General features: G+C 46.1%; 1 protein-coding gene across 1 annotated transcript in view; it reads right to left on the bottom strand.

Moving 5' to 3' along the window:
* Nucleotides 1–22,500, bottom strand: part of LOC139417313 (calmodulin-binding transcription activator 1-like) — a 633,264-nt gene that overhangs the window by 121,246 nt on the left and 489,518 nt on the right. The window contains exon 6 of the mRNA XM_071166580.1: nt 4,518–4,589. Within this exon, the coding sequence (XP_071022681.1) occupies nt 4,518–4,589 (72 nt within the window). The remainder of the gene's footprint in view (nt 1–4,517; nt 4,590–22,500) is intronic.

Raw genomic sequence — 22,500 nt, 5'->3', positions numbered from 1 at the left:
CTCATATGGACACAGCGAACACAGGGCATATAGGGTACACAGGGCCAAGCAGAGACAGAAGGAGATGTACCAGAATAAAACAGAGTAGTTTAGGTCCGTCTGGGACGTAGGACCGGGGTGAGTCAGACTACATTGGCCTGGGTTGACCTAGGACTCCACTATGGGGGAAGTCCAACCCAAGTTGAGCGCATGTAAATTAAACGTAAATCCCTTTTTATGCACTTTTCTCTCTGTGTATTCTGACCTCTATGTGACCTCTATGTGTAGTCTGATCTCTATGTGACCTCTATGTGTATTCTGACCTCTATGTGACCTCTATGTGTATTCTGACCTCTATGTGACCTCTATGTGTATTCTGCTATTCACCCGCTATTTGTTTGGGATGGAGATCAATGAAGGTATGGAGGAGATGAGTCTACAGAGACGCTGTATTCTGACCATGACTTAATTCTCTCATAATTCCACCACCATCGCACTACGCGCGATGAAAAGGTGGAGCAACCTGTCGGTTCCAGGTGGAACAAAATCTAGTTAATTTATTGGATAGAAATAACACCACTCTCCATGTCATTTAATGATTGATTAGAGCTATTGATAAGAGCTAGGTAAATGAGTTGTCCATTTGGATAAGGGGATTGTAAATATAAATGACAATTATTTTAAATCTATTTATTAAAAAAAAAATGAAATCATTCATATGGAAGCATGTCAACATTTCACCTTTTCCACAGTGAAGTTTATGAAATGCCAGTCTTATAACTTGCATGGATTACAGACCCATGCAAGTTATAGATTTATAGATTTATAGGACTACTGTTCAACCCTTCTACACTGTTCTCACCTAACAATATTTCATGGTATGAACAATTGAATACAGCAACTTTCAGAATCAATCACGCCACTGTATTTTTTGGTTCACCAATATATTTGTGCGTAAAGGCTCTCCAAACCTGTTTTTTTATAATTATTCATAAATCTACCAGTTGGTGCTGAAAAGGAGTCCCTAATAACCACTCTCTCCATATTTATTAGTGAGTCTGTCGAGAAAATTCTAATAAAAGGTAAGCCAAATTTAAAGGGATGGCTTTAGATAAATGTACTGAAAATGCTATTGAATGAAAACTCAATGAGAAATTCTAGTGGCCAGCAAGTGGGAGGGTTTTCAGTGGTTGAATAAAATCTATTCAGCATGAGCAAGGGAACCACGCCTGTTAAGCCCGTCACACACCTGCATGAGGTAAGTCTGAATACCAACTACTGAGAAGTGCATAGGAAAGGCGTGCGTAGGAAAGGCCTGAGTAGGAAAGGCCTGCGTAGGAAAGGCCTGTGTAGGAAAGGCCTGAGTAGGAAAGGCCTGCGTAGGAAAGGCCTGCGTAGGAAAGGCCTGTGTAGGAAAGGCGTGAGTAGGAAAGGCCTGCGTAGGAAAGGCGTGAGTAGGAAAGGCCTGCGTAGGAAAGGCGTGAGTAGGAAAGGCGTGCGTAGGAAAGGCCTGAGTAGGAAAGGCCTGTGTAGGAAAGGCGTGAGTAGGAAAGGCGTGCGTAGGAAAGGCGTGAGTAGGAAAGGCCTGTGTAGGAAAGGCGTGAGTAGGAAAGGCGTGCGTAGGAAAGGCGTGAGTAGGAAAGGCCTGTGTAGGAAAGGCGTGAGTAGGAAAGGCCTGTGTAGGAAAGGCGTGAGTAGGAAAGGCCTGAGTAGGAAAGGCCTGCGTAGGAAAGGCGTGAGTAGGAAAGGCCTGCGTAGGAAAGTTGTGAGTAGGAAAGGCGTGCGTAGGAAAGGCGTGCGTAGGAAAGGCGTGCGTAGGAAAGGCCTGAGTAGGAAAGGCCTGTGTAGGAAAGGCCTGCGTAGGAAAAGCCTGTGTAGGAAAGGCCTGCGTAGGAAAGGCGTGAGTAGGAAAGGCCTGAGTAGGAAAGGCCTGCGTAGGAAAGGCCTGCGTAGGAAAGGCCTGCGTAGGAAAGGCGTGAGTAGGAAAGGCGTGAGTAGGAAAGGCGTGCGTAGGAAAGGCGTGCGTAGGAAAGGCCTGCGTAGGAAAGGCCTGAGTAGAAAAGGCCTGCGTAGGAAAGGCCTGCGTAGGAAAGGCCTGCGTAGGAAAGGCCTGTGTAGGAAAGGCCTGTGTACGAAAGGCCTGCGTAGGAATGGCGTGCATAGGAAAGGCCTGAGTAGGAAAGGCGTGCGTAGGAAAGACCTGAGTAGGAAAGGCCTGAGTAGGAAAGGCCTGTGTAGGAAAGGCCTGAGTAGGAAAGGCCTGTGTAGGAAAGGCCTGCGTAGGAAAGGCCTGCGTAGGAAAGGCCTGCGTAGGAAAGGCGTGCGTAGGAAAGGCCTGCGTAGGAAAGGCGTGAGTAGGAAAGGCGTGAGTAGGAAAGGCCTGCGTAGGAAAGGCGTGCGTAGGAAAGGCCTGCGTAGGAAAGGCGTGCGTAGGAAAGGCGTGCGTAGGAAAGCCCTGCGTAGGAAAGGCCTGCATAGGAAAGGCCTGCGTAGGAAAGGCCTGCGTAGGAAAGGCGTGCGTAGGAAAGGCCTGCGTAGGAAAGGCCTGTGTAGGAAAGGCCTTAGTAGGAAAGGCCTGTGTAGGAAAGGCCTGCGTAGGAAAGGCCTGCATAGGAAAGGCCTGCGTAGGAAAGGCGTGCGTAGGAAAGGACCGTGTAGGAAAGGCCTGCGTAGGAAAGGCTTGCGTAGGAAAGGCGTGAGTAGGAAAGGCGTGAGTAGGAAAGGCCTGCGTAGGAAAGGCGTGCGTAGGAAAGGCCTGAGTAGGAAAGGCCTGCGTAGGAAAGGCGTGCGTAGGAAAGGCCTGAGTAGGAAAGGCCTGCGTAGGAAAGGCCTGCGTAGGAAAGGCCTGCGTAGGAAAGGCGTGCGTAGGAAAGGCCTGCGTAGGAAAGGCCTGCGTAGGAAAGGCCTGCGTAGGAAAGGCGTGCGTAGGAAAGGGCTACATTTCCTAAGTCTAAATCAGGCCCTATGAGCATTGCAAGAGGCCTAGAGAGAAAAGAATAATGAGTCATTTGAGAGATAGGAAAGACGGGACAGTGGGAGAGATGGGTAGGTTTTACCTCCAGTGTTGTCATCATTGTATTTCCTAACAACAGATTTTAGTTCTCTAATAGCTACAGTATCAGGCACGGAGATCTCAATCTGAATCACCTTTAAGTTCTACCTCAAAGCAGATGACAAAAATATTCTTCTGAAGTTTCTGGAGTTAATGTTGAGCAGTCTACAACCTAATGTAGGCTGTTAAAGCTCAGTGAGAGAGCACTTGGCTACGTCACAAATGGGCGCTCTGGTCAAGAGTCTGGTCACTATAAAGGGAATAGGGTGCCATTGGGATGCAGGCTTTCTGTTAGCTGTCCAGCAGGGTCTGAGTTTGATTCATCCATAGCTGAGCTCAGCGGAGAGATGAGGAGAGAGGGGAGAGCCCTGGATGAGGTGAGGGAAGCAGGTCAGGCTGGAGTACCCACACACCCCAGGTTTCATAAGCTGATGAGCTGCAGAAAGAGAGTGGCTGAGTGAGCCCCTCACTCTTTCACACGTGTGAGACAGAGGTGATGAAAATGCTGTGCTTCCTGAAAGCGAGAGAGCTTACGTAGTGTGACCCCCCCTATCCGTGTGAGTGTGTATGTGTGTATGCCTGTTTCTGTGTGTGTTTGTGTGTGTGTGTGTATGTCTGTTTCTGTGTGTGTTTGTGTGTGTGTGTGTGCGTGTGTGTATGTCTGTTTCTGTGTGTGTTTGTGTGTGTGTGTGTGCGTGTTTCCCGGAGCCAGGCTGCAGTGTGTGGTGTTAGGGCTAGCTTTGATCTGTCTCTAGCAGGCAGGCTGAAAGGCCTGGAGGGGGACGACGTAATGACTTCAGAAAAATAACCAAAGATAACAAAGACTTCTCCCTAACAGGTGTCAGATATAACTAGAGGCCATCTCCATACCTCCTGCCCCATCCCTCCATCCTCCAACTGCATTCCATCCCCTGTCAGAGAGGCTGTAAAGAAAAGCTACAAAACCAGAATGGATGCCACAGTGCTGCAATAGAGGGAAAAGGTGGTGACCAAAGGCCTATTTACAACCGCTGTGAGGCAGTGGGCTTTGGGAGGCAGTGTAACCACTGTCCTATGGGCTCCACTACTGCAGCTTTACAGCCATTAGAGATGACGTATGCGTGAGTGTGTGTATGTAGGACGTGGCACACTGATTTAAGCAAATACTCTGCTTCTGTTGGACAGTGGACAGATGGTGGATGTTTCCAACAGAAAAAGAGTGAATGGGGTAGATAAGCAAAGAAAAGGGAGCCACAGACAAAAAGAGAGAGAGAGAGAGAGAAAGAGGGAGAGCAAAAGAGAGAGAGAGAAAGAGGGAAGATAGTGTGGTGTCTGTCTATCTGCTGTGTGTCAGGAAGGAAGAAATGCTGCAAATAAAAAGAGAAGGACCTCTTCCTACCCATTCAGGCAGTGGGAGAAAAGTTGGGGAGTTGACATGTGTAAGTGTAGAGGGGGGAGGAAGGCTGTTACGTGAACAAGTGTGTGGAGAGGGGAGGGAGTCACTTACCTGGAGCAGCCAGTAGCACCTGCGGTGAAACGTGGGGATGATGGAGGAGTGGACGTAACAGCCATACAGACACTGCAGAGGGAGAAACAGAGAGAGAACAGCTGTTATATTACAGTAACACAACACAACAGACTGACCTACACCCCCACTGTACCCCTTATCCGTGACCTCTAACCCCCTCAGGGACAGGTACTCCTGGGAACAGGCAGATCTGGTCATTGTCTTCAGAACAAAGGTAGTGGTGAACTCAGACAAGTTGCTATGAACACTGATACTGTCTATCTTCCTCTCTGTCTCTCTCTACTTCCTTCTTTCTTTCTCTCTCTCTCTCTCTCTCTCTCTGTCTCTTTCTCCCTCTTTCTCTAAGTGTAGTTTGACTGTGTGTAGTTAGTGTAGTTTGACTGCGTGTAGTTAGTGGAGTTTGACCATGTGTAGTTAGTGGAGTTTGACTGTGTGTAGTTAGTGGAGTTTGACTGTGTGTAGTTAATGGAGTTTGACTGTGTGTAGTTAATGGAGTTTGACTGTGTGTAGTTAGTGAGGTTTGGCTGTGTGTAGTTAGTGGAGTTTGGCTGTGTGTAGTTAGTGGAGTTTGACTGTGTGTAGTTAGTTTAGTTTGACTGTGTGTAGTTAGTGGAGTTTGACTGCGTGTAGTTAGTTGAGTTTGGCTGTGTGTAGTTAGTTGAGTTTGGCTGTGTGTAGTTTGTGGAGTTTGACTGTGTGTAGTTTGTGGAGTTTGACTGTGTGTAGTTTGTGGAGTTTGACTGTGTGTAGTTTGTGGAGTTTGACTGTGTGTAGTTTGTGGAGTTTGACTGTGTGTAGTTTGTGGAGTTTGACTGTGTGTAGTTAGTGGAGTTTGACTGTGTGTAGTTAGTTGAGTTTGGCTGTGTGTAGTTAGTGGAGTTTGACTGCGTGTAGTTAATGGAGTTTGACTGTGTGTAGTTAGTGGAGTTTGGCTGTGTGTAGTTAGTGGAGTTTGACTGTGTGTAGTTAATGGAGTTTGACTGTGTGTAGTTAGTGGAGTTTGGCTGTGTGTAGTTAGTGGCGTTTGACTGTGTGTAGTTAATGGAGTTTGACTGTGTGTAGTTAGTGTAGTTTGACTGCGTGTAGTTAGTGGAGTTTGACCAGGTGTAGTTAGTGGAGTTTGACTGTGTGTAGTTAGTTTAGTTTGACTGTGTGTAGTTAGTGGAGTATGACTGCGTGTAGTTAGTTGAGTTTGGCTGTGTGTAGTTAGTTGAGTTTGGCTGTGTGTAGTTTGTGGAGTTTGAATGTGTGTAGTTTGTGGAGTTTGACTGTGTGGAGTTTGTGGAGTTTGACTGCGTGTAGTTAATGGAGACTGACTGTGTGTGGTTAGTGGAGTTTGACTGTGTGTAGTTAGTGGAGTTTGACTGTGTGTAGTTAGTGGAGTTTGACTGTGTGTAGTTAGTTGAGTTTGGCTGTGTGTAGTTAGTGGAGTTTGACTGCGTGTAGTTAATGGAGGTTGACTGTATGTAGTTAGTGGAGTTTGACTGTGTGTAGTTAGTGGAGTTTGACTGTGTGTAGTTAGTGGAGTTTGACTGTGTGTAGTTAATGGAGTTTGACTGTGTGTAGTTAGTGGAGTTTGGCTGTGTGTAGTTAGTGGAGTTTGACTGTGTGTAGTTAATGGAGTTTGACTGTGTGTAGTTAGTGGAGTTTGGCTGTGTGTAGTTAGTGGAGTTTGACCGTGTGTAGTTAATGGAGTTTGACTGTGTGTAGTTAGTGGAGTTTGGCTGTGTGTAGTTAGTGGAGTTTGACCGTGTGTAGTTAGTGGAGTTTGACTGTGTGTAGTTAGTGGAGTTTGACCGTGTGTAGTTAGTGGAGTTTGACTGTGTGTAGTTAATGGAGTTTGACTGTGTGTAGTTAGTGGAATTTGACTGTGTGTAGTTAGTGGAGTTTGACTGTGTGTAGTTAGTGGAGTTTGACTGTGTGTAGTTAATGGAGTTTGACTGTGTGTAGTTAGTGGAATTTGACTGTGTGTAGTTAGTGGAATTTGACTGTGTGTAGTTAGTGGAATTTGGCTGTGTGTAGTTAGTAGAATATGACTGTGTGTAGTTAATGGAGTTTGACCGTGTGTAGTTAGTGGAGTTAGACTGTGTGTAGTAGATGTAGCTATCAAACCTCATCACACGCCTTTGAACACTTCTCACCTCTCATCACAAATCCAACACACCCCTGGTTGAGCGCTTTGGAGCAGAGTGTGTGTAAACGTACCTGGAGGCTAAAGCAAGAAGATGTACAGTATATTTGTATTACCAGAGAGGTTTCTTTCATTGCTTTATTCATAGTGATTTGTTTACCTATCTCTCCGTTGGCTACCATAGTAGTCACTGTCCCAACCCAGCCATGCAGCTCTCTCTCTCTCTCTCTTTCTCTCTCACTCTCTCACTCTCTCTCTCACTCTCACTCTCACTCTCACTCTCACTCTCTCTCTCTGTCTGAACAACCATACGACTCCACCCTCACCTGCTAACCCCCCCCCAACTGGATGATTCAGGTACTCCTACACCCCCCCCCCCCTTCCCTCCCTCCCCTCCCCATGCAGGGCTGGATTCCTATGGGCTCGTTGCCTTGGAGAGAGAGAGATAGACAGGGCTGATACATAACAGTATCTGACAGCGAGAGGCAGAGTGTCTCCTCTGCCCAGAAGTAGTGCACTATAGGCCTAGAATCACAGCTTCCTGATGACCAGAGGAGTTTGCTTGTTTACAGCTACAGCCAATCATGTGACAGCTTCACGCTGGCTTTGGCTGGCAGCAGGGAAATATACTGTGATTTTGTCCAATGCAATATCTGTGATGTGACCAGAGTAGTAGTGGATTGCTCTTAAGACAAGGGGCTTGCTTAGCTCTTTGATGAATATATCAAACAAACTCACACACACAGGTTTAGGGTTTGCCTCAACTTCTTTCTCTCCAAGTCCCTCTGGTATATCTGTCAATTCAGAAAGGAAGAGGAGCTGGAGTGGTTCACTGCATGGCAGCCTGATACTACACACACACACACACACACACACACACACACACACACACACACACACACACACACACACACACACACACACACACACACACACACACACACACACACACACACACACACACAGAGATAAAATACTGTCTCTCCAGGTGTTCCATTGAGTACACCACTAAGCACCCATTTAGTGGTGATATGAGCGCTATTGCATGCATGTGACTGTGTGGATGAATGCATGTGACTGTGTGGATGAATGCATATGACTGTGTGGATGAATGCATATGACTGTGTGGATGAATGCACATGACTGTGTGGATGAATGCATGTGACTGTGTGGATGAATGCACGTGACTGTGTGGATGAATGCATGTGACTGTGTGGATGAATGCATGTGACTGTGTGGATGAATGCATGTGACTGTGTGGATGAATGCATGTGACTGTGTGGATGAATGCATGTGACTGTGTGGATGAATGCATGTGACTGTGTGGATGAATGCATGTGACTGTGTGGATGAATGCATGTGACTGTGTGGATGAATGCATGTGACTGTGTGGATGAATGTGATGTGGACTTCCTTCTGGTCTCATTGTTACACTGTACCACCATCCATTACTCCTGTCTGGAATAGGACGTATACCTCCACCCACTCACTGCCACTGCTCTGTCATCCATTACTCCTGTCTGGAATAGGATGAACACCTTCACCAATTCACTGCCACTGCTCTGTCATCCATTACTCTTGTCTGGAATAGGATGAACACCTTCACCCACTCACTGCCACTGCTCTGTCATCCATTACTCCTGTCTGGAATAGGACGTATACCTCCACCCACTCACTGCCACTGCTCTGTCATCCATTACTCCTGTCTGGAATAGGATGAACACCTTCACCCACTCACTGCCACTGCTCTGTCATCCATTACTCCTGTCTGGAATAGGATGAACACCTTCACCCACTCACTGCCACTGCTCTGTCATCCATTACTCCTGTCTGGAATAGGACGTATACCTTCACCCACTCACTACCACTGCTCTGTCATCCATTACTCCTGTCTGGAATAGGACGTATACCTCCACCCACTCACTGCTACTGCTCTGTCATCCATTACTCCTTTCTGGAATAGGATGAACAGGATGAACACCTTCACCCACTCACTGCCACTGCTCTGTCATCCATTACTCTTGTCTGGAATAGGATGAACACCTTCACCCACTCACTGCCATTGCTCTGTCATCCATTACTCCTGTCTGGAATATGACGTATACCTCCACCCACTCACTACTACTGCTCTGTCATCCATTACTCCTGTCTGGAATAGGACGTATACCTCCACCCACTCACTACCACTGCTCTGTCATCCATTACTCCTGTCTGGAATAGGACGTATACCTCCACCAACTCACTGCCACTGCTCTGTCATCCATTACTCCTGTCTGGCAAGTGGCAATGGACAGATACCTCCTCCCACTACAACCACGCAGCCTTACATTTTAGCGTTAGTCTAGAATCAGCAGAACACCCTCTCATCCAACCCCCCACTGAATTTACTCTAGTCAAAACTTGACGTTGAGTCACTAGAATCCCCATAACCCCCTCTCATCCAACCCCACAACTTAGTGTTCAGTTCCAAGAACCACCATCACCTCCCTCTGTCTCCACAGACAGACAGACAGACAGACAGACAGACAGACAGACAGACAGACAGACAGACAGACAGACAGACAGACAGACAGACAGACAGGCAGACAGGCAGGCAGGCAGGCAGAGGCTGACTGTCTCCCTGTTTACTCCGTTACAGACAGAACCACACTAAGACAAGTGCCATACTCAAACAGGCAGGCGGCTTAAAGTACAACACAACTGTTGCTCCTGTTGCCACTGATCCTGGTCTTAAACACACTGACACATACACTCGCATATTCACACAAAAATGCACACATACACGTACGCATACATAAACACACAATCACAATAACTCACAAAAGGTACACACACAAGTCAGACCAAGATAGTGCACCACAATGCCAATATACACTGAGCTCAGCACTCTCCAAGTGTTTATCAGTAATTCAAGTCGCATATCATTTACCAGCATTTCTTCTGTCGTCTCTCTCCAGGCTGAGCGGCTTGGTGACAAAGTGACAGCAGCAGAACCATTATTTGCTGTCTTTGTGCTGTGACAGATGACAGTACATTACTGGGCCAGCAATTAAACCGTAATTACACACACGCATGCATGCACGCACGCACACACACACACACACACACACACACACACACACACTCATCACACACACACACTCAGAAAAACTTCACAGTGTGTGAAGTTTCTCTCTCCTGACACACTCACTTTCTCAGACACACACACACACAGAGACGATTGCTGCTTTGTATTGAAGGTGCGACAGAGTTACAGTAGAACAGGATACAACAACGCCACTATATAAAATAATTTACAAGCACATAATGTATTCACCCCGTGTCATTGTCATCAGGACACAGCAAGAGTTACTGCCACGGATGTCTTCCAAAGTCAAACACTGATGCAGTAAATTCATTTGGAGGTGTCAGTCAAAAGTGTCCGACTAGAACGGTCAACTGCTCCAATGAGGTGGCATTGATCCATACCCTGAACACGCCCCCTCCATTGTAGGCAGAGCCAGAGGAGAGGAGGGGGCGTAGTTCAATGAGGAGCAATTGGCCTCAGACAATCAGACAGAGGGCATCCCACTACATTCCTACTGCTTTTGGCCAGGGCCCATATCTCACAAGACAATATACACACTGTATACACACTCACTCTCACACACTACACTGACACTCTCACACAAAACCCACACATTCACATACACTACATACACACACAACACAAACACGCATACACACAAGGGCTAGGAATAGCCAGGGATCTTATCATACTTACAGTTGAAGTCAGAAGTTTACATGTTAGCCAAATACATTTAAACTCAGTTTTTCCTGACATTTAAACTGAGTTAAAATTCCCTATCTTAGGTCAGTTAGGATCACCACTTTATTTTAAGAATGTGAAATGGCTGAATAATAGTAGAGAGAATTATTTATTTCAGCTTTTATTTATTTCATCACATTCCCAGTGGGTCACAAGTTTACATACACTCAATTAGTATTTGGTAGCATTGCCGTTAAATTGTTTAACTTGTGTCAAAAGTTTCTGGTAGCCTTCCACAAGCTTCCCACAATAATTTGTGTGAATTTTGACCCATTCCTCCTGACAGAGCTGGTGTAACTGAGTCAGGTTTGTAGGCCACCTTGCTCGCACACGCTTTTTCAATTCTGCCCACAAATTTTCTATAGGATTGAGGTCAGGGCTTTGTGATGGCCACTCTAATACCTTGACTTTGTTGTTCTTAAGCCATTTTGACACGACTTTAGAAGTATGCTTGGGGTCATTGTCCATTTGGAAGACCCATTAGCGACCAAGCTTTAACTTCCTGACTGATGTCTTGAGATTTTGCTTTAATATATCCACAATATTGTCCTGCCTCATGATGCCATCTATTTTGTGAAGTGCACCAGTCCCTCCTGCAACAAAGCCTCCCCACAATATGATGCTGCCACCCCCGTGCTTCACGGTTGGGATGGTGTTCTTTGGCTTGCCCCCCTTGCTCCCCCTTTTTCCTCCAAACATAACAATGGTCATTATGGCCAAACAGTTATATTTTTGTTTCATCAGACCAGAGGATTTCTACAAAAAGTATGATCTTTGTCCCCATGCGCAGTTGCAAACTGTAGTCTGGCTTTTTTATGGCGGTTTTGGAGCAGTGGCTTCTTCCTTGCTGAGTGACCTTTCAGGTTATGTCGATATAGGACTAGTTTTACTGTGGATATAGATACTTTTGTACCTGTTTCTTCCAGCATCTTCACAGGGTCCTTAGAAGTTGTTCTGCGATTGATTTGAACTTTTCGCACCAAAGAACATTCATCACTGGGAGACAGAATGCGTCTCCTCCCTGAGCGGTATGATGGCTGATTGGTCCCATGGTGTTTATACTTGCGTACTATTTTTTGTACCAATGAACGTGGTACCTTCAGGCGTTTGGAAAATGCTCCCGAGGATGAACTTGAGGACTTGAAGAGGTCCTTGAAATACATCCACAGGTACACCTCCAATTGACTCAAATGATGTCAATAAGCCTATCAGAAGCTTCTAAAGCCATGACATCATTTTCTGGAATTTCCCAAGCTGTTTAAAGGCACAGTCAACTTTGTGTATGTAAACTTCTGACCCACTGGAATTGTGATACAGTGAATTATAAGTGAAATAATCTGTCTGTAAACAATTGTTGAAAAATTACTTGTGTCATGCACAAAGTAGATGTCCTAACCGACTTGGCAAAACTATAGATGGTTAACAATAAATGTGTGGAGTGGTTGAAAAACAAGTTTTAATGACTCCAACCTAAGTGTATGTAAACTTCCGACTTCAACTGTAGGTGCCGATACAATATGTATTGCGATTCCCACGATTCTCAAGATTCTATATGTACTGCGATTTGATACTGTGATTTTATTCTGATTCAATGTTCCAAATATATTGCTAGATTACAAAACATGAGCTGGCGCACACCCAGAATAATAGTTTGTGTGGAGGTGCTGACTAACGGCAGATAAACTATAAACTATCAAAATAAAGAAAGTCGCACTCTCCATGTATAATCTCCCAGCAATGTAATGTGCCATATACTATTTTTTAACAGTTTCACTAATACATTTTAATTAACTTCATCATTATGACACACCCCTCACTACTGTCATTGATTACACTAATTGCACTGTTTGTCTACATAACCTGGTTCAAGTATTCATGACATTACCCTGAGGAAGGCACAGTGATGCCGAAACGTTGGTAAATACCCATTAAATTGCTGGGAGTGTGCAACTTTCTTTATTTTGATAGTTTAACAAATATATTGCTAACCATGTTTAATTGGTATTTTATTAGGATCCCCATTAGCCTTTGCAAAAGCAGCAGCTACTCTTCCTGGGGTCCACACAAAACATGAAACATAACACAAGATAGAACATTGATGAAAACAACAGCTTAAGGACAGAACTACAAACATATGTCCACTGCAGAGGGACAAAAGACAGCCATTAGAATGAGTTTTGATCAGTTAAATGTGTATAAAACAAATTGGCTCCCGATTTAAAAAGAAGATAGAGAACAAGCTATGAAGAAAAAATACTGCCGTTTTAGTGCATGTACAGCAAACTAGTACAAAAGTTATATTGTGATACTGTCAAAAAAAAAAACGATCAATATATAGAAAAAAAATATATCCCGATATGTAACTGTATGGTTCCCCCCCATCACTAACACACACGCACACACACATACAGTGACGGTCAGTGCCGTTAGAGATGAGGGAGGACAATTATTTTTTTAATGAGCGTGGTCTTATTTCTATTACAGCATATTGGATGACTGTCATTCATATTTCATTCACCCAGTTCAGTGTAACATTGATAGGTTTAGGTTACTACATACTCAAATTTTCCCTGTACCCATCATGAGGTTGCCACAACCTAGCCTATGAATGAAAGTTTATAACGTAGGTGCACAGGTAGAGAGACAAATTTGTAATCACACTCTTGCCTGCATCTAATGATATAGGGTGTAATCATTTGTCCAACAGCTGCAAACAAGTCTTTATTGGATAAATTCTGCTATGCCCATTTGGTTCCATTTGCTTCCGTTTAAGAAACGTTTTTGAACAGAATCAGCGGAATGAATACATCCCTGATCACACGCAAATACAGTTCACTTTCATAGCAGCCACATACAAACAGCAAGATCACTTTGCTCGTTGTATAATTTCTACTCGCATCTTCACCTTTTCCCTTTGCTTGTGGGCTTCAGTACAGAACACAACAGCTGCCTGTGACCAGGCAAAAAAACCTTTCCAAGACAAACCTTCATATCATAACCCCTAACCGCTATACACAGCCTACATCATTTTCACCATATTAGCTAACATCATAGTCAACATAGCTACTAGAACTAAGGCGTTAGTAAATCCGCTACAATCATGCAGTACAGTGTACAGTCAGCAAGCAGTTTAGCAGTTACACCGGCATGCCCCGGTGGCAATACAGTTATAAAAACCAAAAGCTTAACTTGACTTGGAAGAGTTCCAGTGTTGTATAGCCATAGCCAGCTAGCTAACATAGCATCTCTCTCTGTTTGAGCCGGGTGTTTGAGTGGGCTAAACTAGCTAGCTGCATTCGCTAGCTAAGTGAAAGTAAAAAGAATACAACAATATATCTCTGTCTCTCTTTCTCTTGCTTCTTCATTTTTGAAGAAATTAGTTTGTTCAAAACTGTTCAACTATTGCCTTTCTCTTTGAGTCAACTACTCACTACATTTTATGCACTGTAGTGCTAGCTAGGTGTAGCTTATGCTTTCAGTACTAGATTAATTATGTGATCCTTTGATTGGGTGGACAACATGTCAGTTCATGCTGAAAGAGCTCTGATAGGCTGGAGGACATCCTCCGGAAGTTGTCATCATTACTGTGGAAGTCTGTGGAAGAGGGTGAGAACCATGAGCCTCCCAGGTTTTGTATTGAAGTCAATGTACCCAGAGGAGAACAGAAACTAGCTGTCCTCCGGCTGCACCATGGTGCAACCCTACAGAGTGCTGTTGAGGCTACTGTAGACCTTCATTGCAAAACAGTGTGTTTTAATCAATTATTTGGTGACTTGAATATAATGTTTCAATATTTAAAGTTTTAATTGAATTTGTTAAGGAGGATGGTCCTCCCTTTCCTCCTTTGAGGAGCCTCCCTGATACATACACACCACAGGAGGCTGCTGGGGGGAGGACGGGCTCATAATACTGGCTGGAATGGAGTGAACAGAATGCTATCAATCACATGGAAACCATGTGTTTGATCAATTGAATTTGATTCTATTTATTTCATTCCAGGCATTACTATGAGCCCGTCCTCCCCAAGTAACGTGCCACCAGCCAACTGTGCCAGACACAATTTTACACTCATCATACGCTGCTACTCAGTTCTTTTTTACTCTTCTTATTATTATCTATCTTGATGCCTATTCACTTTCAGTGCCTGTACATATCTACCTCATATACCTTGTACTGGTACTGATACTCCCTGTATGATCTGGTACTGGTACTCCCTGTATAATCTGGTACTGGTACTCCCTGTATGATCTGGTACTGGTACTCCCTGAATTATCTGGTACTCCCTGTATGATCTGGTACTGATACTCCCTGTATGATCTGGTACAGGTACTCCCTGAATGATCTGGTACTGGTACTCCCTGTATAATCTGGTACTGGTACTCCCTGTATGATCTGGTACTGGTACTCCCTGAATTATCTGGTACTCCCTGTATGATCTGGTACTGATACTCCCTGTATGATCTGGTACTGGTACTCACTGTATGATCTAGTACTGGTACTCCCTGTATGATCTGGTACTGGTACTCCCTTTATGATCTGGTACTCCCTGTATAATCTGGTACTGGTACTCCCTGTAAGATCTGGTACTGGTACTCCCTGTATGATCTGGTACTGGTACTCCCTGTATGATCTGGTATTGGTACTCCCTGCATGATCTGGTACTGGTACTCCCTGCATGATCTGGTACTCCCTGTATGATCTGGTACTTGTACTCCCTGTATGATTTGGTACTTGTACTCCCTGTATGATCTGGTACTGGTGCTCCCTGTATGATCTTGTACTGGTACTCCCTGTATGATCTGGTACTGGTACTCCCTGTATGATCTGGTACTGGTACTCCTTGTATGATCTGGTACTGGTACTCCCTGTATGATCTGGTACTGGTGCTCCCTGTATGATCTGGTACTGGTACTCCCTGTATGATCTGGTACTGGTACTCCCTGTAAGATCTGGTACTGGTACTCCCTGTAAGATCTGGTACTGGTACTCCCTGTATGATCTGGTACTGGTACTCCCTGTATGATCTGGTATTGGTATTCCCTGCATGATCTGGTACTGGTACTCCCTGCATGATCTGGTACTCCCTGTATGATCTGGTACTTGTACTCCCTGTATGATTTGGTACTTGTACTCCCTGTATGATCTGGTACTGGTGCTCCCTGTATGATCTTGTACTGGTACTCCCTGTATGATCTGGTACTGGTACTCCCTGTATGATCTGGTACTGGTACTCCCTGTATGATCTGGTACTGGTACTCCCTGTATGATCTGGTACTCCCTGTATGATCTGGTACTGGTACTCCCTCTATGATCTGGTACTGGTACTCCCTGTAAGATCTGGTACTGGTACTCCCTGTATGATCTGGTACTGGTACTCCCTGAATTATCTGGTACTCCCTGTATGATCTGGTACTGATACTCCCTGTATGATCTGGTACAGGTACTCCCTGTATGATCTGGTACTGGTACTCCCTGAATTATCTGGTACTCCCTGTATGATCTGGTACTGATACTCCCTGTATGATCTGGTACTGGTACTCACTGTATGATCTAGTACTGGTACTCCCTGTATGATCTGGTACTGGTACTCCCTTTATGATCTGATACTCCCTGTATGATCTGGTACTGGTACTCCCTGTATGATCTAGTACTGGTACTCCCTGTATGATCTGGTACTGGTACTCCCTGTATGATCTGGTACTGGTACTCCCTGTATGATCTGGTACTGGTACTCCCTGTATGATCTGGTACTGGTGCTCCCTGTATGATCTGGTACTGGTACTCCCTGTATGATCTGGTACTGGTACTCCCTGTAAGATCTGGTACTGGTACTCCCTGTAAGATCTGGTACTGGTACTCCCTGTATGATCTGGTACTGGTACTCCCTGTATGATCTGGTATTGGTATTCCCTGCATGATCTGGTACTGGTACTCCCTGCATGATCTGGTACTCCCTGTATGATCTGGTACTTGTACTCCCTGTATGATTTGGTACTTGTACTCCCTGTATGATCTGGTACTGGTGCTCCCTGTATGATCTTGTACTGGTACTCCCTGTATGATCTGGTACTGGTACTCCCTGTATGATCTGGTACTGGTACTCCCTGTATGATCTGGTACTGGTACTCCCTGTATGATCTGGTACTCCCTGTATGATCTGGTACTGGTACTCCCTCTATGATCTGGTACTGGTACTCCCTGTAAGATCTGGTACTGGTACTCCCTGTATGATCTGGTACTGGTACTCCCTGAATTATCTGGTACTCCCTGTATGATCTGGTACTGATACTCCCTGTATGATCTGGTACAGGTACTCCCTGAATGATCTGGTACTGGTACTCCCTGTATAATCTGGTACTGGTACTCCCTGTATGATCTGGTACTGGTACTCCCTGAATTATCTGGTACTCCCTGTATGATCTGGTACTGATACTCCCTGTATGATCTGGTACTGGTACTCACTGTATGATCTAGTACTGGTACTCCCTGTTTGATCTGGTACTGGTACTCCCTTTATGATCTGGTACTCCCTGTATAATCTGGTACTGGTACTCCCTGTAAGATCTGGTACTGGTACTCCCTGTATGATCTGGTACTGGTACTCCCTGTATGATCTGGTATTGGTACTCCCTGCATGATCTGGTACTGGTACTCCCTGCATGATCTGGTACTCCCTGTATGATCTGGTACTTGTACTCCCTGTATGATTTGGTACTTGTACTCCCTGTATGATCTGGTACTGGTGCTCCCTGTATGATCTTGTACTGGTACTCCCTGTATGATCTGGTACTCGTACTCCCTGTATGATCTAGTACTCATACTCCCTGTATGATCTGGTACTGGTACTCCCTGAATGATCTGGTACTGGTACTCCCTTTATGATCTGGTACTGGTACTCCCTGTATGATCTGGTACTGGTGCTCCCTGTTGCGTGGCAGGTAGCCTAGTGGTTAGAGCGTTGAGCCAATGACCGAAAGGTTGCTAGATTGAATCCCTGAGCTGACAAGGTAAAACATCTGTCGGTCTGCCCCTGAACAAGGCAGTTAACCCACTGTTCCTAGGCCATCATTCTCAACTGACTTGTCTGGTTAAATATATCTCCGTTCTTGTGTATTTTATTCCTCTTGTGTTCATTTTTTTTTACTCAGCATCGTTGGGAAGTGCTCGTAAGCAAGCATTTCATATTAAAGTCTATACTTGTTGTATTCCATGCATGTGACAAATCAAATTTGATTTGATTTGACATAATATAGGGAATATGGTGCCATGTGGGAAACATCTTGACACACCCAGCTCTCCAGCGAGTCCAGACCAGAGCAGAGCAGGCCTAAATAAAGCACTCAGACATGACAGACAGCAAGGCCCACAGCCGTCACCAGGTCTGACAGCCCATCCCAGTCCCCGCCTCTAGCCCAGACAACGCACCACTCAGACCCATCCATCATGATGGACGAGAGACGCAAGACGAGGACCGACAAGGAGAGGAGCGAGGCTGGCAAAGAGAGAGCGAGAGAGAGATAGAGAGAGAGAGAGCTGAGAAAGAGGGAGAGCGAGATGCAGAGAGAGGGAAGGAGAGAGGCAGAGAGAAAAAGGTAAGGAGAGAGAAAGGACAGTGAGGAAAAGGGAAAACTCTCTCATTAGATCATAATGTGTGAAAACATCTCTTAATCAGACTGTGGCACCTTATTTATGCTGCCAATTTGCTGTTTCCCACAGTGTGACGACAGCAACATCTTACTGCCATGCGTCTGCCTATATGTCTGTCTGACATTTTGTCTGTGCTGGGCTGGGCACATTCCCTGTTTTTACCTTTCTTTGTCCCCTTACTGCACTGTATAGCACTGCTCCCCTCTTTCACCTTTGCTCTCCTTCCTTATTTCTGGTTCTTACTTTACTCTCCTCCTCCCTCTCTCCGTTTGCTCCCCGCTCCCCTCCTCCTCCTCCCTCTCTCAGTTTGCTCCCCCCTCCCCTCCTCCTCCTCCCTCTCTCAGTTTGTTCCCCCCTCCCCTCCTCCTCCTCCCTCTCAGTTTGCTCCTCGCTCCCCTCCTCCTCCTCCCTCTCTCCGTTTACTCCCCCCTCCCCTCCTCCTCCTACCTATTTTCATTTGCTCCCCCTCCCCTCCTCCTCCTCCCTCTCTCCGTTTGCTCCCCCCTTCCCTCCTCCTCCTCCCTCTTTTTGTTTGCTCCCCCCTCCCCTCCTCCTCCTCCCTCTCTCCGTTTGCTCCCCCCTCTCCTCCTCCTCCTCCCTCTTTTCGTTTGCTCCCCCATCCCCTCTTCCTCCTCCCTCTCTCCGTTTGCTCCCCCATCCCCACTTCCTCCTCCCTCTTTTAGTTTGTTCCCCCATCCCCACTTCCTCCTCCCTCTCTCCGTTTGCTCCCCCCTCCCCTCCTCCTCCTCCCTCTTTTCGTTTGCTCCCCCCACCCCTCCTCCTCCTCTCTCTCTCCGTTTGCTCCCCCCACCCCTCCTCCTCCTCCTCTCTCCGTTTGCTCCCTCCTCCTCCTCCCTCTTTTCGTTTGCTCCCCCCACCCCTCCTCCTCCTCCCTGTCTCAACCTTCTCTTGTATAGGCTGCTCTGCTATTGATTCATGTTAGTCTTCTTGTTTGTCTTCTTCCATTTCCCAGGCCAATATGAGCTCTCAGATATCTCCAGTGTGTGTGTGATACAGGCTGTATACGGTACGGTAGCAGCTGTCCTGTCTGTCCTGTATTGAGTGACCCGCAGCCTCCTGCTTCTACACAGTTGTTAACACGGCCATCCACTACCTCAAACTACTCCACTCTCACGCTTCTTTCCTGGAGCCAGGTATCAGCTAGCAGCAGGGCCGGATGCAGGGGTGTGTGTGTGTGTGTGTGTGTGTGTGTGTGTGTGTGTGTGTGTGCGTGTGCGTGTGTGTGTGTGTGCGTGTGCGTGCGTGTGTGTGTTTGTGTGTGTTTATCACAGTGTGTGTGTTTGTGTGTGTGTGTCTTTATCACAGTGTGTGTATGCACGCCTGGGGCAGGTGATTCAGCCTGGGGCTCCACAGCACAAATAGAGCAACATGCAGGCAGCAACCAATAAGACTCTAATATCAAGCCCTCGACTGTCTGAACACACACTCCAATCCATATTCAACAGATATTCATGGAGCATGCAGGATTCAGCCAGACCCTTCCCATAGACAGCATCCACGATAATCCGATTATTTTCACCAATACTGTGATGCTGTGCTGTTTCACCTGCACTCTTTCTGTGTTACTGCCAGGCTCTACTCTGGGCTCTGCTCTGAACTCTGTTCTATCTATCGCTTGACCAGAATCGAATTAGCTGAAGTGTCTGTGTGTGTGGCTGAGTGCCCAGACTGCCCACTATATACATGTTTGGGTTGTAGAGGAGAGGAACACACAGCTACAGTCCATACTCCTTTCAACACCAACAAACAATCCTATAAAGATATTTTGCATTACACTACCAACACACTTGAAGAATTAAGCTGCAATTGATAAGGAATTATAGATAATGAATAAGAAATGCCTCTCATTTCTCTCCACATTCCCCTCTAATAGATGGAGCAAGCCATGCTATTAGCCCTAACCCAGTCACAACTGAATGGAGGATGAATGAATTAGCCATGCTGCTAGCCCTAACCTAGTCACAACTGAATGAAGGATGAATGAATTAGCCAGGCTGCTAGGCCTAACCCAGTCACAACTGAATGAAGGATGAATTAATTAGCCAGGCTGTTAACCCAGTCACAACTGAATGGAGGATGAAGGAATTAGCAATGCTGTTAACCCAGTCACAACTGAATGGAGGATGAATGAATTAGCCCGGCTGTTAACCCAGTCACAACTGAATGGAGGATGAATGAATTAGCCAGGCTGCTAGGCCTAACCCAGTCACAACTGAATGGAGGATGAATGAATTAGCCAGGCTGCTAGCCCTAACCCAGTCACAACTGAATGGAGGATGAATGAATTAGCCAAGCTGTTAACCCAGTCACAACTGAATGGAGGATGAAGGAATTAGCCAGGCTGCTAGCCCTAACCCAGTCACAACTGAATGGAGGATGAATGAATTAGCCAAGCTGTTAACCCAGTCACAACTGAATGGAGGATGAAGGAATTAGCCAGGCTGCTAGCCCTAACCCAGTCACAGCTGAATGGAGGATGAATGAATTAGCCAGGCTGCTAGCCCTAACCCAGTCACAACTGAATGCAGGATGAATGAATTAGCCAGGCTGCTAGCCCTAACCCAGTCACAACTGAATGGAGGATGAATGAATTAGCCAGGCTGTTAACCCAGTCACAACTGAATGGAGGATGAATGAATTAGCCAGGCTGTTAACCCCGTCACAACTGAATGGAGGATGAATGATTTAGCCAGGCTGCTAGCCCATTCACAACAGAATGGAGGATGAATGAATTAGCCAGGCTGCTAGGCCTAACCCAGTCACAACTGAATGGAGGATGAATGAATTAGCCATGCTGCTAGGCCTAACCCAGTCACAACTGAATGGAGGATGAATGAATTAGTCAGGCTGTTTACCCAGTCACAACTGAATGGAGGATGACTGAATTAGCCAGGCTGCTAGGCCTAACCGAGTCACAACTGAATGGAGGATGAATGAATTAGCCAGGCTGTTAACCCAGTCACAACTGAATGGAGGATGACTGAATTGGCCAGGCTGCTAGGCCTAACCCAGTCACAACTGAATGGAGGATGAATGAATTAGGCAGGCTGTTAACCCAGTCACAACTGAATGGAGGATGACTGAATTAGCCAGGCTGCTAACCCAGTCACAACTGAATGGAGGATGACTGAATTAGCCAGGCTGCTAGCCCAGTCACAACTGAATGGAGGAGGACTGAATTAGCCAGACTGCTAGCCCGGTCAAAACTGAATGGAGGATGACTGAATTAGCCAGGCTGCTAGCCCAGTCACAACTGAATGGAGGAGGACTGAATTAGCCAGACTGCTAGCCCGGTCAAAACTGAATGGAGGATGACTGAATTAGCCAGACTGCTAGCCCGGTCAAAACTGAATGGAGGATGACTGAATTAGCCAGGCTGCTAGCCCAGTCACAACTGAATGGAGGAGGACTGAATTAGCCAGACTGCTAGCCCGGTCAAAACTGAATGGAGGATGACTGAATTAGCCAGACTGCTAGCCCGGTCAAAACTGAATGGAGGATGACTGAATTAGCCAGGCTGCTAGGCCAGGATAGGATAGAAAAATAAAAACACACACAAAATTTCAACAAAAGCAAAACAAATGATGCTCTAGAAAACAGTGAGTGTTATGGAAAGTGTTTCTAAAAATACATTAGCACATTGTAAATAAACAAAAACAGTTTATAAACAGGCCCTGAAGAGGGGAATTAATTAGCCACGCTGGCCCCATAAACACACCAATACATGAAGAGGGGAACAATAACAGATAGAGCAGGAGGCAGGGCTGAGGCAGGGCTGAGGCAGGGCTGAGGAGATATTTAGGAAGATGAACACCACCGCTGCTGCCTCCCTCCTAGCACTTTAAGAAGAAAGGAGAGGAGAGAGAGAGAGAGAGAGAGGGAGAGAGAGAGAGAGGGAGTGGGGGAGAGGGAGAGAGAGAGAGAGAGAGAGAGAGAGAGAGAGAGAGAGAGAGAGAGAGAGAGAGAGTGGGGGAGAGGGAGAGGGAGAGGGAGAGGGAGAGGAGAATAAAAATAACTGGTATGTTTTTATTCTGATAAATTCACACATTTGGAACGGGGAGTATGGAAGGAGATGAAGATGACGAGAGTTATAGGGAAAGGTATGTAGGACAGAGAAAGAGGAGAAAGGGAGCAGTAGAGAGAGAGGGGAGGGGGCGGGGGGTTATAGCCCTGCTCGTACATGGGACAGGACCGGGAAAGGGCGGAGGAGGAGGGTGCGGGCGAGCCTGTGCACGTTTGTCTCCCTGACTGAAGACACAGTGTCTGTTGATGCTAATGCCAGGCGGCCGGGCTCAGGGCCAAAGGCATTAAGTGGAATCGAATTCCACCAAACTAGCTTTAATCAGCAGGATTTT

This window comes from Oncorhynchus clarkii, chromosome 9 (genome assembly GCF_045791955.1).
Source record: "Oncorhynchus clarkii lewisi isolate Uvic-CL-2024 chromosome 9, UVic_Ocla_1.0, whole genome shotgun sequence".
In the NCBI taxonomy this organism is placed as follows: Eukaryota; Metazoa; Chordata; class Actinopteri; order Salmoniformes; family Salmonidae; genus Oncorhynchus; species Oncorhynchus clarkii.
Note: the sequence above shows the minus strand (reverse complement) of the source record. Positions and strands in the feature narration are given on the sequence as shown.